General features: G+C 47.1%; 1 protein-coding gene across 1 annotated transcript in view; it reads right to left on the bottom strand.

The window, feature by feature from the left end:
- Positions 1-19,284, bottom strand: part of LOC119378907 (protein PALS2) — a 98,987-nt gene extending 79,703 nt beyond the window's left edge. Inside the window, exon 1 of the mRNA XM_049411696.1 lies at positions 19,230-19,284. Within this exon, the coding sequence (XP_049267653.1) occupies positions 19,230-19,269 (40 nt within the window). The 5' untranslated portion in view covers positions 19,270-19,284. The remainder of the gene's footprint in view (positions 1-19,229) is intronic.
- Positions 19,285-19,869: the final 585 nt, after the last annotated feature.

The following is a 19,869-nucleotide window of genomic DNA, read 5'->3' as shown; positions in this document are numbered from 1 at the left end:
TTGGACCGGTTCTAATTGGTTAATAAGAAATTCTTTACTTTGGATCCCACAAATTATATGCGTATTCAAGCTTATACCTTACAAGAGTTTTATATAATGTTAATTTAAGATATGATTATGCCTTAAAAAAGGGTAAGTAACCGAAAATGCGATTAGCATTATAACGTAGTTAACATGGGTTTGCCAAGGAAGGTTGGCAGTTATGTGAACGCCAATATACTTATATAAGGTTACCTCGTCTGTGATGACGCCTCTGTGATATAACGTGGGAGGTTACAAGTAGCTGAGGTTCGGGCGATTCTCATGACTTTACACTTTTTAAGTTTAAATTCATTTACCATGCGTTGGACCACTTAGTTATGGCGTCAAGGTTAGTTTGAAGTGCTGCAGGATCAGTATCCGATGATATTACGCGACAAATTACGCAATAATCAGCGTATAACCTGATCAGTGACGAATTGAGTTCTGTTAGAGATAAAGTTTTCAATCCAGGCTAAAATATTAGGGTCGTTGTTTAGTTTGCTCAATTTTAAGCGTGGTGATGGTTGAGAGACAAGGTCAGATGCTTCTCGGAAATTTAAGAACATGTAGTCGACGAAACACCCTTAGTCAAGAGCAGCAAAAAGTTTATTAGCTGAGCAATTTAGTTGCGTCTCATATGAAAATGTTTTACGAAACCCATGCCGTTTAGTCGTAAAGAATGCACTAGACTCGTGGAAGCTAACTAAACATGAGTAAATGAGATGTTCTAATAGTTTGCCGGGAATACTATTTAAGAGGTCCGTAGTTAAGCGACAAATGAACATCACCAGACTTTAAAAGTGGTACCACATTGCCCACCATCCAATCAACGGGTGACCCGTCAGAAACGATGAACTTGGAGAAGATTTATGTTAATATTGAGGAGGCGTACACTGCAGTATGCTTCAAAGATTTTTTAATGCGAAGCATTTCTTAGCGAACCCAAGGCCCTTTGAGTGTTTCTATCTATCTATCTATCTATCTATCTATCTATCTATCTATCTATCTATCTATCTATCTATCTATCTATCTATCTATCTATCTATCTATCTATCTATCCGGAAGGTAAGAGGGTATGACGAATATGACAGTCTGGTCATGACATGAATAACGTGAAAATCCTGTCGTGTACGTCGTGAAACCTTTTCCTCCAGACACGTGTGGCACATACCCGTATACCACGGGCCGCGGTGTACGGGTATGCGCCGCAGGTGACTGACAGTTTATATCTACCCAGGAACGGCGAGAACAGGCATTGGTAATTAATTTCGAGCGCGTTAAGAAAAACCGACATCGGCAGCGTTGACCCGACGAATGCAAGAAAGAAAAATCAGGATCCCAGCGGGAATCGAACTCCAGCGTTCTGCGAGGCAGTCAGGTATTCTACCACAGAGCCACGCCAGGTCTTGAAAATGCTTTGGAAAAAGACCCTAGGCATAATGTCGGTGCAACGTCACTTGTTATTGCAGTGCTGGCTATCTAATTTTATAAGAAAACAATAAACGTTGCATATGTACTCCTATGATATAGGCGTCATGTCAGGTTAGCGTCAGTGCTGGTTCCTGTGTTAGCTCCGCTTTTAAAGCAGTCTAATAAACGTTACATTTGCATTCTTATGATTTAGCAAGCGATATTGAAGCGTTGCTCGACCCCAGAGGAATACGCTAATGAAAGTTACATGTGATATTCACATCATCGCACCGTAAAGTGCACTTTGTTTCGATAATACTGCCGTCTGTGCAATAACGTGGGTGCTGAAGTTACATCAGAGCATAAGTTATCGTTTAAATGTCAGTGTAGTCGACGTGCTTGGCAAGCGCACGGTGGGCGCACAACTACTGCACTGACAAAAACAAGTCGATCCACCTCGTCACGCTTGGCTCAAAGCCAAAAAATGCAGCATTGGCAATTACTCGCCGACTGCTTCGCAAACCGATTCCCACAAGGCGTGGGATCTGGCGAATTTTTCAGGTAACACCCTCCGTTCCGCGTGAAGACGACATTTTCATTTTTTTTTTATTAAATACAGCATCCCAAAGAAATCTACAAGCTCAGTATCCATTCGTGGGTAATTCATTGCACAACACTCAGTTAACATTTGAGGAAGTATATAAGTATACTAATAAATTAAACAATAACTCTTGACAATGAGGTATAGTTAGAAAAAAAGTCTTACTTTGCACAAGCTAAGTGCTAAGAAAACACTGTTGGAGGTATCCTCGTAATTGGTAATAATTCTCCCCCCACCCCTTCTTTTTTTTTTTCTTTTTTAAATAGCTGGGCTCACGTTACCTGGACACCTTGTGTATCGGTTTTCAGGAGGGCCCCACGTACCTAGTCGAGGCCCTGTTTTTTCTCATCGCTTCTCATCTATCACTTCCACCGCGAAAATAAGGGAAGTTTAGAACGAGCGATGCACGTGGAATTAATTGCGAAGCTCTAAAATACACTAAAGCGAGATATTTTGAAAACTACCAATTTAGTAATTTCGCGCCCAGGGCTCTCTTGCTGAATAAAAATGAAGTCGAATATTTTTTTTTTTTTCAGCCTGTGCTGAAACGCTAGCGTTGGTTCGTGAGACGTCACGAACTTGAAAAAATATTTTAGCGTGTTTGGGCGTAGTAGCTCAGTTAAAAAGTTCTTCAGACTTGCTTATTTCAGTAGTATCGTCCTTTAGAATACACTAGGCCATGTTTACCTATATAAATTGCACTATGGGACGTAGCAGACGCCCTCAAAACGCGTGACGTCACGGTGAGCTGCAGGTGCGGAAACATCAATGCAGCGTCGTCACCTGTCCTTCGCTATTGCCTCTTCTCTGGTTATCGAAACCTCCAGCTCTCACAGCAAGAGTTGCTTTCTTGGCATTGTGTAAATTCAGTGTACTAAACAAGATGAACCTATTTTTTCTCGTTAATGTGCTTTCAGTGCTCCTACTGCGCCGTACACTCGCTTGGGCTTTCAGCAGCAATAAACTGTTACGTGCATATACTTTATACTCTGGGCAAGAGAAACGCACCCTTTATAAGACGAGTCACATTTACTTTCCCTTCCCTCTCTGCCTTTCTGTAAATAAATTCTCTCTCTCTCTACTTTCCCTTCGCTTCTCTTCAGCCGCCCAAGCTGCGCGGCAACGATGCGTCCACGACACAACAGGAAGTCGCATCCGTTTTTGCTTTGTTCGATTGATGCAAAACCAGGTAGCAGAGGGAGCACGTGTGGCCGTGCGTAGAACCGTCGTGACAGCCCAATGCACGGTGTTTCATCCATCAAGTTGTGGACGCCATGTGCGGAAGTCGTGGCAGCTTTCTATCACCGCGACCGACATCTCGTCTCGCCCGCCTGGCGGGAAGCGCGAAGACCGTGCCATTTGTTCTTATGCGTGAATTCTCGGCCTCCCTTCGTATAGCCCTGAGCCATATCTCCTTATTCACAAACTTTCTTTTAGCCCGTCCGCCGTTGCAGCGTGTAGATGAGATCAACGCATGGTTGCTGCGCGCGTGTTCTTGGGTGGACTTATCACATTTATATACTGGCGCGCGCGCGCACGCACGCACGCACGCACGCACGCACGCACGCACGCGCGCACACCACACCACACACACACACACACACACACACACACACACACACAACACTCACACGCGCGCGCGCATTTTTCTTTGTTTTGCGGTGCCCGTATTAGAGCACTGCACGGGCCGGATTTTACGGCCCGGGCCCGGCCCGGGCCCGCTTTATGCAGCCCGAGCCCGGCCCCGGCCCGTGGTTCCAAGCCCGGGCCCGGCCCGGGCCCGGGCGTACTTGACCGTACCCAGCCCGAGCCCGGCCCGGGCCCGTCGATCCAAGCCCGGGCCCGGCCCCGGGCCCGGGCGTTCATTACTAAACTTATCCAGGGCGCGCTTGTTCATGACCAGGCCCGACCCGGGCCCGCTAGAGGATATTAGTTGATGATTATTAATGATGCCGTGCGCTTTGTAGCGGGCGATCGAACGGAAAATCCGGTGTGTACATGCATCGAAATGTTGCTTTGCCCGCGGTGGTAGCTCAGCGGTTAAGCTGTTTCGCTGTTAAGTCCTAGGACACGGGTGCGATTCCCGCGGCCACGGCGGCCGCAATTTGATGGGGGCGAAATGCAAGAACACCCGTGTAGATACTTATCTTTAGGCGCACGTTAGAGAACTCAAGGTGGTCGAAATTGATCCGGTGGCACTACGGCGTGCCTCGTAATCATATCGTGGTTTAGCACTTCAACTGTTTTTCTATTTTTATTGCTAAGCTTTACTAAGAGCCAGCTCTTTGTACGTGTCACTTCAGCTTGGCACAGTATACCTTAGACCATGCAATGCATAACGTTCGCGTGTGCTCGAAGGCCCGACTTACGCCTTTTAATGAGCTGGTCCGAGTCCGGCCCGGCCCGCAGCCTCAAGCCCGGGCCCGGCCCAGGCCCGCGGCTTCAGGCCCGGGCCCGGCCCGGGCCCGCACTTTCAAGCCCGAGCCCGGCCCGGGCCCGCCGGAAAACGCTTCGGACGGCCCGGCCCGGCCCGCGGGCCGGGCCGGGCCCGGGCTTTCGGGCCGGCCCGGGCCCGTGCAGTGCTCTAGCCCGTATAACGCTGTTCTTTTACGATGAGAAGCGTCACACTAACTTCAAGTTATCTGTGCCTCTCCGGTAGAAGGACATCCGTAATCCTCAGTGGTAAGGAAGTACGCTTCCTAAAATGCTCCATTTCGGGTGATTAGGTTTTAGATTGCTTTTTGCGTCGTACTTAGCTTGTGCTTCTTATGATGACTCCCGCGCATACGCCGGGTGATTGTAGGAAGTCCTCAAATGGTTTGTTTCCTGCAATAAAATTCAGTTGTTGGTCCAGCTCTGTCCTGTCGCCTTCTTTTTCTGTGTCCGTTGTTTTCTTTGCTGGTTCATATTCAATATAATTACCGCATGATTTCACCTATTCACCGACAGTTTCGCACGAATACAGGTGAGAATACAGACGAGAGATAGCTTTTACGGTACAAAAGTGCAGAATGAGCCGTGAGGGTATCTGTAGTGTATTCAAGTAAACGAATGTTCTTTCATTTCGCCCCCACCGAAATTCAGCTGTTATATGGTAGGCCACTATTCACAAATCAGTTTTACCGCTTTAGTCGAGCGCTAAGGGCACAAAAACAGTACGGGAAACAAGCGATAAAGATAAGGTGCACTCGCCATAGTAGAGGTCCTAAAGTCTACATTGTTTACCTGGCAGCTTTTAAGAGCTGCATTATTGAACCTGAATAGGAGCAGCGCTGCTACTGCTATGCGTGCAACGATCGCTTTGCATATCTCCGGGATACAGGGTTGAACCAGATGCTCTAGATGATATTTACTCTGTATGCTTGTACGTGCTAATTGGGCACGTTGAGCTTGAGTGTGCAAGCTTGTTCTGTGTATGAGTAATTCCATGCATCACCAATTTCATGTGGAGCAGCATGTCAGGCGTGCGGTAAGGCAGCCATCCAAGGTACTCATAAAACAATGTCTCTCTCTCATATAAGGTAACGGGAACCGTGTTTTTCCTGAATCGTTGCGCGGTGCTGCCCTGTAGCGGCCTGCAGCAAAAGAAAAAAGAAAAGACGTTGTGCAGGTGCGTCGCACCGACACAAATCTCTCTCTCTCCTATTTCCCTTCTACTCTTGTCATAGTCACTGGATGGAGCCACATTTCCTCGTTCCGTGGTGTCGACTGGAGGCGTGTACACTTGCGCGCGTTTATTTAGCGATATTGCGATAAAAGGCAGGAAGGGGAGGGAGGCATACGAACAGCGGGCGCAGGAATGACAGCTGATAACAGTGCGACGCTGGCAACATACACAGACAGAACGTCCCGATGTGAGAACAAAATTACGACAGAAAGGTGGATTTCGGTGCACGCGCGCTCCAGTGTTGACGTATTCTGATACCAACTTAGAGTGACATCTCTGACTTTTAGAGGATCGTTATTGTTTCGAAAGCACGGTTGAAGAATTGGTATTTTACAGCTAAAGAGCAAACGCGTATTGAAAGTTTTGCAAGTGCAGTTTTCGATGTTATCAAGTCTCTCAAAATACTCAATGTACGCATTTACGAGCGGACGCATCTGGCTATAATTGCTTCCCTTCTTTCCCCCAAAACTCCCCGTTTTTCCTTTCTTCTCTCTCTCTCTCTCTTTCCCTGTAATCGCATTTGCGGTGGTTGCTACGCGCGCACCCTTCCCCGCGGCTCGTTGGAACCCTGCCAGCACATCACGTTATGCGTATTACTTCAGGACCGTTTGTCGAATACCGTGCATTCTGAATTCAGTTCTGGGCTTGCGGAGATCGTGTTTCCGGTGCTGAGCGGAAATGAAAAAAAAAAAGAATAATAAAGAAATAAAGAAAAAAAAGAGTGGTAACCTCTGCTTCTACTTGCCGCCTTCATCTTGAAGACATAGAGAAAAATGTTACGATCCTTGCATTCGTTATGAGAAAATGCCAAAGCACTCCTCTGGGCGCACGTGTCATATCAATCTGAGCAAACATGAACAGCCAGTGTTTTTTTTTCTCTCTGTGTGTGTGTGTGTTATCGATAACATTTCGCACATGGAAACAGGTTCCAAACGAAATAGTTCGCCCACATGTCAGCGGCGTGTTCGACCGTTCATCCCCGAGTAAGGCGCCCACTAAGGCAGGCGATTGTTTTCAACAGTAATCTCTACACGAGGTAATTAGGACTGTTGATAGCGACTACCCGCCGCCACGCAACCTATCAGGTTGACACTTGACACTCAGATGAGTGGGATCTGCAAGCGCGCTGCCCCTCGCGCACCTTATCGGTGAAGGTGTCGGCGGCCGCGACACGAATATGTGGAACGAGATTTACGCCGCGCGCCTGCGGTCGCGTCCGTGTCCCTCGTCACACCGTGCACTGCGCACGCGAGCCCCGTGGGAAAGCAGTCGCCAGGGGATCCTCCCAGGCATTGTCTCGCCGGATGGGGCTACCCGACGCGCCCGTTGTTCCGCGCTGGAATTCCAGCCGCGCATAGCCCGTTTTCGTCGGGGTCCGCGCCAACACCGGAAACCGAGGCGTAATGGGTCCCTGGGGGAGAGACAAAAGGAGCGCGGTCTCTCTCGGTTCCGGGACGCTGCCCGCAGTTGGGCGCCCGAGTGGGCCGCCCTCCCGCCCCGGGCACGACGACACCAAGTGCACAGCGGCTACTGCAGCACATACTGCCGGACAGCTCGCAAACAGTCATCCGCTCTTGCGGTGGGCGGTCACTCGATCACCGTTGTGCGAAAAGCTCACCGCATGCGACAGTCGACTCCGGCGAAGGCATTCCTTGAATAGGGTCCAACAAAACTCCAATCCCTCATTTCTCTCTCACGCGCACACACGCACGTGACTTCGCTGCTGGAGTGTTACTCGGGATGAATCAAACCAGACGCTCAAGCTGTGGAATCATCGAGAAGTAATTGAAACGGCTTTCGTCTTATACGACAAAGGTCCCATCACTGATACCTTTGGGGTTGAAAGGCGTGATGAATTTGGACTGCGAAGCAATGGCCTCGTCAAAAACTGCCGAAATAAAGAACACGGCTTCCCTACTATCAGTCCTCTACAAGTGCACGAAATATATGTACAAATAATCTTTCAGACTGAAGTACGCTCTTTGCGCCATATTACCCGCCCATATTCTGGGAGATGGATGAAGTTTAATATATTGAGGAAAGGGGACCAAAAACCCCTCGTCATCATTAACTACAAACAACGGCGATCCTGCGTTATGCCCTAAGTAAAGGTAGTTTCTGTGTTGGGCTGTTCCTTTCCAGCCAATCGCACGTTTCAACAAATGCGCATGGTGTTCACTATGCGCATGCAATCTTACGAAAGGCTTTCAGGCTAGCATTGCTCGTATACGAGGAAGTACACCCAATTGTGATACTGGACATCATATCGCCGAATGCCGCCTCCCAATCGTAAAAAAAAAAAAAAAATACTTACGAACGGAAAGTATTGTGTGCTCGGCCCCGGATAATGTCCAAACTTTACCATTCACTGGAATCATGGACGCAGGAATGCACGTCAAATCAATGTTTTTTTTTTTTTTTCGAATGAAGAAAGGCGAGAAGAAATTTTGAAAGATGATGTAAAGAGCGAGAAAGCTTGCGTTGAAGGCTGCGCTGTTGCGTTGAAGGTGTTATGTGCTCGGTGAGTGCACACAGCGTGTGGTGAGCTCTTCCATGGTGCTACCGTATTTGTCCTAAGTCGCATAAATGTATACAGTGCGCTTATTTAACGAGCCACATCTAATCTTATTACGGCTGCAGCTTTTAGTGGTATGCATAAACAGTGATAAACAGTGGTATACAATGGTATACAGGTATACATCTCCGAAATCAGACAAGGAAAGCCTCTGTCTCTTGAAGAGCTGACGTATGCACTTGTGCTTTTTCTCCTCTCTCTGTTCACACGCTGCCGGCGTCTGATTAACAAAACCAACATTCACTCAATCCTGAAAAACCTGGAATATTTAGTTGAGAATCGTTGAGGAGGGCTCTTCGTTATGATGTTTGTGTCTTTCCATTTTCTTATCTAGTTTATATTTCTGTAGTTAGAAAGAAAGAAAGAAAGAAAGAAAGAAAGAAAGAAAGAAAGAAAGAAAGAAAGAAAGAAAGAAAGAAAGAAAGAAAGAAAGAAAGAAAGAAAGAAAGAAAGAAAGAAAGAAAGAAAGAAAGACGCAAAATAAGACCGACGCCAAACCTAACCAAGACACTAACATCGACTCCCGTGTAAACATACGCCAGTTTATATCGTATACCCAAGTTCATTGTACAGACCAAACGTTTAAAAAAGAAAGAGAAGAAGAAGGGAATGAAAACGTCGATAAGCAAAAACGCAAATGTCAGGTCCACGGGTTTATATCAAGTGGCCTATGCGACGCTTCCACTGTTTCTATCTCCGGGCCCGCTGACCGTATCGGACGCCTACCGGCGCCGCTGTGGTGGCTTTTCTTCCTTTTTCATTGTCGCATTCTGTATGTATCCCGCTTCGTGCCCGTATCAGAGGCCAGCAGCGACGCGCCGGCGCGTCTGCTTGCATCCGCCCCGCCGCGAGCACGGCGCGTGCTTTCGCGATCGCGACAGCGCACGTTAGAGACCGGCCGCTGCAACCATGGCTGCAACAGTCAGTCTTCGTAAGCGCCGTTCGCACCTTTTCCGATGTGGATGTCGTCGCGATGGCGCGAGCCCAAGTGGCGGAAACTCAATGCGCGCTCCTCCAAGGTTGCGCGCGCGCGGAGAAAATGCGTCGCTCGTCCGGCCGGGGACGCGACCCGCCCACCTCGGGCCGAGGCGAAATGACGCGTAAGCTGCCTACGACGCACAAAAAACAGAGACCTCGCATCTGCAAGAGCGCTTGGGTCCTTCCTTCATGTTTCGCTGCAAGCTATTACCGGTGCGTGCACCGCGTATTATCGCTGGAACTCCCATAAGCTGAAGCACGCTGCCACGTCATCGTTTTGGATATATGCAGTTGCCTTATATCACTCGCATCTGACCAGTTTGTTGTATTTTTTTCCCCTCTCTTTCTGTCTTGCTCGAGCGTGGACCCTGGTACGCGAGCGCGGCTTAGACGAACTTGTTTACTTTTTACATCCGCTGAGGTCGGGACGGGGCAAAGCGTAGTAAAAACTCGGCAATGTACACGATAGAAGCCTGTGGTATACCCCGCAAAGCAGACAAGCTTATTTTACGCGCATGCTGGCGGTCTGTAGCTGGTCTGTTGTTTTCGACGATCAGCGGAAGCCGCTACGTTATCTATAGAAGATGCTCCGTGCAAATCAAGTGAATGACGCGAAGACACAACTAGTGTCCCTGAAAAGACGCTGTACCAGGCGCGCAATGCCATAAGCTCGGTTTACGGTTCTCTTAATCGTTTCCTCCCCTTTTTCCTTCCACCATGGGCAGGGCAGCCAGCTGGGCTGGATACTTGCTTTCCATTAATCTTTTTCACTCTCTCTCTCTCTCCTTCTCTAATAGGAGTCGCGGCAACCACCACCATCGCTACCACTGGCAATTTATTGTCAAATTACCTCTTTTTTTCCCCTGGTCAATTCGTATATAGCATCAAAGGGAGCAATCAAGCAATAAATTTGTGGGAATGAGATAGTGTCAGCTGGCACAAGAGGTAACTGCAGATAGTTCAAACCCTCTTTCCTGTAGATAGGAAGAAGATTACGATGATTTTAGCTTTTTTTCGCTTGGCTTTGTTTAGAAGTATTCTCTTTTTGGTTCCTTAACGGTTCCGTCCTTCGCGCGCTTGCAAAGTTAACTAGTGCTTGACATCATTCGAGCCTTTCGCGCTTTAAACTTCTTGCGCTATATAGGCGAATAAGCAACGCCCTCAAGAAACTTGTAAAAGGACGTTCGACCAAACCACATTGATCAGGAATCGTTCATGCATAGCAGCGTTATCAGGGTTCTAGTTCGCAAATAAATATCTCAGTTTTGAATAGGGTTGCTGATTTCTTTTTTACCATTTCTGAAAAGTTTTCTGGCATTTTTTTTTCTAATAAGGAGGGGGGGAAGGGGGGGGGGGAAGGAGCAAAGCTCTGTCGGCGGAGTCACTCATGCAAGGCGCGCTGAGCCAATTTCGCGGCAGTCCGCTCCTCAACGACGCCGCGGCTGTGATTTCGCCAAACGAGCAGTCAGCTGAACTTCAGTTGATGTGGAACGTGAAGGGGGACGTATCCGTTAATAACGCTGTACACAGCAGCTGGAGCCACATACTGCCGTTGTCAGACTAAAAGTGTTAGTAGTCGCAAGGTCATTTTAAAGAGATTGTGGATATATAATAATAATTTTATAAAATGTAGGTTGACTCTATCTAGCTACATAAAACCGCATGTTAGTTTTTTCTGCTGTGATGCAAGGGACGAGTGACTGAAGCGCACTCTCAGTACCTTCAAGGCTCAAGCATTCATTTATGGCCCAACTGGCCCAAGAAAGTGAACTTGATAATAATAATAATTGTTGGCGTTTGACGTCCCAAAACCACGATATGACTATGAGGCACGCCGTAGTGGAGGGCTCCGGAAACTCCGACCACCTGGTGTTCTTTGTCGTGCACCTGAATCTAAGCACACGGGCCTCTATATCACTTAAGAAAGTGAACTTGAAGAGCGCCGTCTTTGACCTGTACCGCATGTTCCGTGAGACAACAACATTTGTTTGGTCTTGCTCATTATATTTCACGACTTACTGAGAAAAGGAGATGACATTGGCTTTTGGCGCTGTTCTGTTCTGCTCTAACATTGATTGCTGTGAAAATGTTGAGCTAATAGCACCTTGGCTACTCTATTTCTCTGCGTTCAGCAGCACAGAAAACAAAAAGGAAATGCTTGCGCGAAAACAAGATTGAACAAGTAAATAATTAGCAATCAGCAACTGAAGCAAATAAAGAAAATAACATGGCAGTGGTAGTTTGTTAGCAAGACGTCACTTTGCAATACAACGTTCACATGCGCACATTTCTGTCCAAGTTATACCAACAGTATACGGAATAACACATCGTTTCATATATATATAACTGCACATGGATGCCTGTCACAAACACTTATCTATAGCTCAGTCTCCACTAAGAAGTCTTTTAGGAAGATGTTCGCTTTTTGCTGAAGATGCTTTTCAGGCCATGGTCCAAGCAATTTTTGTAATGTTAAAGGGCGCTGGTCGAAACTTGCTAGTTTTTTCTCTTTCTTCTTTTATTGGCGTATTTTGCGCATTCCGGAAGAATGTGACCAACATTCTCATTTTCTGGACCACAGCAACGCTCTGGTGAGTTGGATCGGTGTGTCCTCTGCCGGAAACTATTTGTGTACGCTACTCCATGTGGAAGCTCGTCAAGTAACCTTTCTATGCGTTGCTTGTTGGAGATCTGCCACTATTGAGAACTTTCTGTGAGGATCAAGTTTATATAATAAGAAATGCTTTGATTTAATGCTGTCAAACGCCTCTTCGTAGAACAGGGGTTAGATCCTTGTATTATAGTATTTCGAATATCCGCCCTGGACATGGGGATTGCGCAGTCCCGTCCTTCATTCAAGTCCTTTTTGGCGAGTCTGTCCGCTTCTTCACTGCCCTTTATTGTGAGTTGGCTGGGTGTCCACAGAAACACGATGTTGTGACCATGCGCTGAAGCATATTCCACAGTTTTTGCGATACAATGGGCTATTTCGCCATTTTTGAAAGGCGATCTCGCATTTTTGATAATCTGAAGGGCGCCTTTGCTATCCGTGCATACGATCCAGTCTATTGCTTTAGAATGATCGCAGATAAATTTAACTGCTTCAAAAATATCCACTAATTACAATGTCGTTGACGAAGATTTATGTGATAATTTATACAGTCTCTTCACATTCTAGTATGACAACTGCACAGGCTGAAGCTTCTTGAGCACAGGATCCATCTGTATAGATCTTCGTCCTACATTATACCTTATATGAAGACGATATAGCACCATTTGTTCAACCACTAGAGGCGCGAAGTCCGCTTTCTTGCGTATGCTGCCTGTATCACGGATAACATTCATAACCGGCCGCGACCAAAGTGGTTTTTATGGTGGCCATCGTTTATAACCTGGTACTATTGTTAGAAATGATGATACGCTATCCTGAAGTCGCGTGACAGTCCGACGTGCTATAGTTCGCCAGATAAGGGGTGACTGTCATGCTGTGTGAAGATTCTTGGACGTTTCTCGTGCTCGGAGTACTGGCAAAGGTGGTTGTCGAGCTTATGCGTACACCGAGTCGCTAGAAGCAGGCCGGGGCAACCCCATACATACATGCATGCTCCTTGCCACTCTGTTTTGTCCTCGTCTCTAGGTTATAGTGACTCGTCGTGCCCTTGCCTGCAAGGACGCGATAGATCTGAACCAGTTGAATACGGTGCGCGTATCTAGCCCACATGTACATTTTTGGGCACTTACTTGGCACTCTGGCACATTTAGGTAGACGGTGTCAATAATACGCCACACTGCATAATTTAGCGCACAATATCTCTGCCCGCCTCTGAATGGGCAGCCGAGTTCCCATGCCACATAGTCGCGTCGTGAACGCCGTAAACGAGCAAGTTCATTGAGCGGAAAGCGTGGATGGGAGAGTGGGAGGGGGGGGGGGTAGGGGAGGAGGCGTGTTAAAATGAACCTGCAGTGGACCCCTGCACTGTACATATTGAGCCGCTGTGCTCTGGTCTAGTGCACCTGGCGTCGGAACTCGTGATCGGACGGCAGGCAGGTGCAGCACCGTCACGATCCTGCGTGCGCTCCGCTCGAAGACCATCGTGCGAATCTCATGCCTGCCGCCGTATAGGGGTGCGCGACGTGTTTGAACAAAGGCCGATCGCAATCTACCGTTTCGTATAGTCTGCCTCAATATCTTATAGGCCTGCCGAGGTATCGAAGCTTGTGGAGGGACGGTCCGTGAACCAGATTAGACGCCATGATACACGGCCGAACATATCAGCACAGTGAGCTTTAGGTCATGTTAGCTCAATGGCTGGTACGAGCAGAGGCTACTTTGACTCGTCTCAGGAGAATGCCTGCGGTGAGATAAACGTGACCACGTAAGAGTTCTAGGCTGAATCGATGCACCTGGCGGCCTACATTCCATTGCCGTTTGCCTGTGATCAACTCGAAGAATCTGATGCGATAACGAAACAACAGCTATTGCACTAAAATACAGCAATATGGAAGACGCCTGATAAGCCACCTCTTCCAGTTAAAGTCGAATAACATACTATGCAGAATGAATGAATGAATGCACAACTTTATTTTTCCCTGGTTAACGGGAAGGGGGCAATGGGACAGAGGGTGGGGGGAGGAACTACTTCAAGTAGGCCCCCTCCACCCTCTCAGCCCACTCCAGGATGGCCTCCTGAATGTCGGGCCTCGAGCTGCGCAAGGCAGCCTCCCACTGCTCCTCACTAGAAATTAGGCGTGCCAGGAAAGGAGGAAGAGGGTTTTTAGGGCAGCGCCACATGATGTGGTTTAAGTCTGCTGTAGAAGCGGCGCAGAATTTACAAGAGGGAGAAGGGTAACTGGAAGGATAAATGCGGTGTAGGAGGTAAGGGGAAGGAAAGGTGCGAGTCTGTAGCTGTCGCCACAGAATTTCGCACTTGCGCGGGGATTTGCGAATGAGTGGCGGAAAGGTTAAACGTTCTAATCGGTAGTGTGTGCAGATGTCGTGGAATGAAATAAGCCGATCCCGCGCAGTGAACGGTGCCTCCTCCGTAGCGAGTTGCGACATGTCGGATGCTTGTGCCCGGACGGTAAATCCTCGGGCACTGGCATGAGCCGCCTCGTTTCCGGCAAGGCCCGCATGCGCGGGAGTCCAGATTAATGCTACAAGTTGATCGAGGGGATGGGCCAAAAGCAGGGAAAGGGCTGGCTTAGACACCCTGCCCGCTCCGAAGTTATATATGGCTGTTTTGGAGTCACTCACGACAACAGATGAATTAGGGATTGTGAGGGCCAAGGCTATGGCCGCCTCTTCGGCCTCCTCCGACGAAGAGGCAGGAATGGAGGCGGCCGCAGCGACCTGGCCGTGAGAGCGGATGACTGATATCGCATAATAATTCCTGTTCCCGTAATCGGCGGCATCAACATAGAGCACATCATTTGAGGAGGAGAATTGTTTTTTGAGAGCCTTTGCGCGCTGCCGCCTGCGCTGTTTGTGGTGCACAGGGTGCATATTTTTAGGAAGTGGGGGAATGTAGAGGTTCTCGTGTATGTGGTGTGGAATGGTGTACTTAGCTTTGGTGATGGGTGCTGGAGTGACAGAAAGCGTTTGTAGAATATGTCGGCCTGTCACGGTGTTAGAAAGTCTGTTATACTGCGATGCAATATGGGCTTCTGTGAGTTCAGCAAGGGTGTTGAAAGTGCCAGTACGCATAAGTCTTTCAGTGGAGGTCCGTATGGGTACCCCCAAAGCGAATTTATACGTTTTGCGTAAAACGATGGCACATAGCAACGAACAGAAGCGACTGTGAACTGATACAAAAAGATCGCACACGTAATGGTAAATTGTTCACCGTTATTTCGCATTTCAAACGCGGCATTTAGTACGATTACAAACACCTTCCAGCTGTCAGTATACCCTTTGGTGCTGCAGTGATCTCAATTTTCGCACCAGAATCTTCTTTTAACTGTCCTACCTTTTTGTCAGATTAGCGGAGAAAGCTGATCACAAACTCCGCTTACTGAGTTTCTGTCATTTAGTCTATGATGCCTTTGATACGACATGTGCAGTTTGATGACGTATAAACATGCAGTTTATGTACTTAGAAACTATACTCAGTGACAGCGTCAGCAATTCGTGTGCAGGTAAGGGGACGAATTTGCAAAACCATTTGTTCATTAAAAAAAATCGTGATTTGCCGGCTGCCTTGGCTAGTAATTACAATTCGCTGTCCATCGCAACTTCTATTCTCCAGACCACGATCTGCGGGTCTTACAATTGAAAACATAGCAGTACACGATGACTGTAGCGGAGGTGTTCGACTCTGATCCCAAACATCTCCTGTATAGATTACTGAGATGCTGCATAGAGTGATACTGCTGTAACGCCAGTCGCGCCTCACAACGTGATTCTTCGTAAGTTCCGATTTTCGTATTTTCGACCATAAGGAGAGAATTTCGCATGCATGAACGTGTGGAAAAGCCACGCCCCATCGAGGGCTGGACCCTTCCTTCATTTGGTGAGTGATGGCTCTCAAAAAGTCTCATCTAAGGGGGGCGTCAAGTCCGCCCCATACTTTTACTCAGCCGGAACTGTCCCATCATTGTTTAAAGTGCAGAGTTATGGCCGCGCAGGTTGTTGACGGTAACGGCGGCCGAAGACCCATAGTGTTGTATTCGAAGAGCTGTTTACTTCCTAACTTTACGCCTGGAAAGCCGAGGACCTAAGGCAGGGCCATTTTCGCATCCATTGCGAAGCTTGTGTTGTTTCCGACTCGACCAACGAGGGAGGGGTCGCTGCGGTGAAACCTGGCGCACCCATTAAGGGGAGCCAAGTTTCACCGCAGCTGATCGCAGCTAACCTGCGCACGCCTTTGGGCCTGAGACTACAGAACGTGTTTTGACTTGCCCGCGGGTCGCTGTGGAAAGGTAATCGCTGTAACATTATCTATCGGATTTGAGCAATCAACCTTCGTCCGAAAAAGTTCGGTTGGGAGCCTGACCACACTTTCGCCTGCGACAAGATGCTGTCAACAAATTCCTGCACGAGAGTATTCTGGATTTTAGGCTCCAAATAGACGTCACAATGCATGAAAGAAAGAAGGGAAGCGACCGAGGTGCATGCCCGTTTCTGTTAAACACAACCGTATGAAGCGAAGCAAAACATGGAGGGTGTTATCCGCAGTTTATAATTGAATTGCAGTAATTGCTATACAAGATGAAATGAACGTGGACAAAAAAAAAAAAAAAACTGCCCCCGTTGAGGAGAAAGCCTCCCACAACTTTCGGATTGCAGTCGTAAATACCGGCTGTGGCACGAGGGCGGGGCGACAGCGTTCTTCAAACTAAGGGACCTTATTTCAAACTGCCACTTTCATGCTCGTTCAATTCATCATCAAGTTCTTCTTTTACTCCCATTGTCTTTCCCGATGCGGAGTAGCTGGGGAGAATTTCAATGGACCTATCCGCTTTCTTATCATAATAAACTTCTCTTCCTGTCATTGTGTGTATATAAACAAAGAGAGAGAAGAGCTGGAGCCTCTCGTCCTCTTTGATCGCACGCTCGCACACACATAACGTACATAACGTAGGTTATGTGGTACTCACGTTTTCTCTGACCCACTGCTCTAATGGCCTTAAATGGCGGTAGTGTGCAAATAATAAAAATAAAGTACACGTACGCTCGCAACCGTTTGCTCGACGCTTTAACACGTAAATAGCCAAATGCATGTGACAATGATTCGTCTCGCTGTAATTCTCAAACAGCGTAGCTTAAGTTTCCACGCTATAATAGAATGGCCCGGGTGAACCACTTGAGCGGCAAAAGGACGCTCAGTTCCACGAAGGCTGAGTCAGGAATGCCGACCGCCGAGGGAGGAAGGCACGCAGCAAGCATAAGCGCTAAACCGGAATCAAGGGGAGCGTGAAAGCAGCGTCACTTCAACCCCGTGTTTCAGGCGAACGGGAGGGAACGAAAAATAATAATAAAAAAAATCAAGGTGGAGTCAGCGATAGATGTATGGCCACTGCAAACCGTACAAACCAACAGCTGCTTCGACGAGCACCAGCAGAAAGCGAGATGTGGCCGAAGAGGTGAAAAAAAATAATAAAATAAATTGGCCTCCCTCGCAAGTTCATCTCCTGCCGAAGAAAAGCTACACAAAAGAAGGAGGCATAATATAAGGCGGTGTTTTCACTAAAAGCGCGGGGTGAAACACACACGAACCCGACGGCACTTGAGGCGGCGTCACGGAGGAGAGCAGTCGCCGAGCCGGTCGCTTGCGCGCTGAATGTCGTCGCGCCAAAAGTGGTCACATCTGTCCGGCGGCGATCTCCTTGCTCAGTAAGGCAGCGAAGTCGCGAATGGCTGTCCCGCACAAGAGAGGACACAATGAAACGGTTCAAAGACCGTCGCAGCGCTAGCGCTATCTAAATGAAAAGACCCGCGACACACCTGAGGCGTGCGCGCGTGCTAAAGAAACGGGGCACATTTAGGACATTCAGGCATGTACGTTTACGGACATACAGGGGCCTTTTGCTGTGTAGAAGGTGGGTACTGGGAAAGAGAGAGGTGAAAAGAGCGGGACGAAGGGATTGCCTTCCATATAATGATCCACACGCCATTTGTGTGTGCGTGAGTGCGTCTGTGTGTCTAAGATTTTCTTACTTTCGTGCTGCGTAAATAAAATCACCCAAATAGCCCATATCTTCACCGTATTCTGAAATTAGATAAATAGAATTACTTCTCTGCCTTTCTGCCTTCCAGCCATTCAGCTCGGAATTTAGTGTGTGATGCCTGGACTTTGATAACAAAACCGAAATACGAGAAACTTCTTTGAATTGGCGGGAGGGATATATATATATATATATATATATATATATATATATATATATATATATATATATATATATATATATCTTACTTTCGTGCTGCGTAAATAAAATCACCCAAATAGCCCATATCTTCACCGTATTCTGAAATTAGATAAATAGAATTACTTCTCTGCCTTTCTGCCTTCCAGCCATTCAGCTCGGAATTTAGTGTGTGATGCCTGGACTTTGATAACAAACCGAAATACGAGAAACTTCTTTGAATTGGCGGGAGGGATATATATATATATATATATATATATATATATATATATATATATATATATATATATATATATATATATATATATATATATATATATTAATGAGAACTAACAGACAATAATGCCAAGGAAAGTATAGGGGATGTTATTTGTAATAGTCGGGATATAAATGTGAAGAAAGTAAAGTGGACACGAAAATATAACTTGCCGCTGGCGGGGACCGAACCTGCGACCTTCGAATAACGCGTCCGATGCTCTACCACTGAGCTACGGCGGCGGTCATCCCTCTGTCCACTTTATTGGGTATATACGTGCATTTAAACCTAGGAGAGTTAGTCAGCGCCAATCGCAGCCATGGCGGCGAGTGTGGAACACTCTTATTCTGCCTTTTGGCGTCACGTAGCACGTGATCTTTTTACAAGCTGGTAGCTGACCAATAATCCCTCGCATACTACCTGAAGGCATTGTCTGTTATTTCTCATATTGCATCTAACAACGAACATCTTCTTTCCTTCACACACACACACACACACACACACACACACACACACACACACACACACACACACACACATATATATATATATATATATATATATATATATATATATATATATATATATATATATATATATATATATATATATATATATTATATATATATATAATGTAAAGATGTGGGGGGGGGGGGGCTCAGCCCCCCAAACTACCCCCTGGCTACGCCAATGCGATATACACTCAACACTTCTACTAGTAGGTTACCACTGAATTCTAGTTCTTCAAGCGCGCATTTGCACACACCTACATGTTGCAATAAAATGATAATTGTAATACAGAAGCATGTGTGCGGTCGATCATAGGGCAGTAACTTTGGACAGTATAGACACAACTCACCGAATGCAGTTGCGGCGCCCTCGGCGACTGGCATTTCCATGCGTCGGTCGTTCGGCCAGAACCAGACACACAACAGATCAGCGTAAGTTCAGCGAAGCGGTAATCCTGCGTGCTGTTAATGAAAACGAACACCGAAATTAATACGCGGAACGACTCATCGTTTAGGCGGTTTTTGTCAATGTATCCAACAGCGCATGTGAGAGCCACGAATTAAAAGAACACGTCGATAATTCTGTATTAGATAACCTGAAGCCGACGTGCACAAACCTTTCTAGATGAGTTGAGCAGCGCACCGGCCAAGCTATTTGCAGAAGGTTCTGTTACTGCGTAAAATCCCGGCAGAACCCACTCACTGTGGCAATCGATGTTGTGCAAAGCAGTCATCGAGAAGCTGCATGTGTCTCATTGTTTGGCTATGACACAAGTCGTATAAGACGGATCGATGACTTTGCGTGAACTAAGTAGTTGTGCGAGTGACGCGGGCTTACCAGAGTACGTTGATCACACAGTGGCGTCTAATGGGTAGCAAGATACCCTGGCAAGAAGTATTTGAGATACAGATACAAGATATTTCCAAAATTATTGTATCCGATACGATACTTCCCAATCGTATCTTAAGATACTTCGATACCTATGCAAA

The sequence above is a fragment of the Rhipicephalus sanguineus genome, chromosome 1 (genome assembly GCF_013339695.2).
Source record: "Rhipicephalus sanguineus isolate Rsan-2018 chromosome 1, BIME_Rsan_1.4, whole genome shotgun sequence".
NCBI classification, from domain to species: domain Eukaryota; kingdom Metazoa; phylum Arthropoda; class Arachnida; order Ixodida; family Ixodidae; genus Rhipicephalus; species Rhipicephalus sanguineus.
This window is presented reverse-complemented; position numbering and strand designations above follow the sequence as displayed.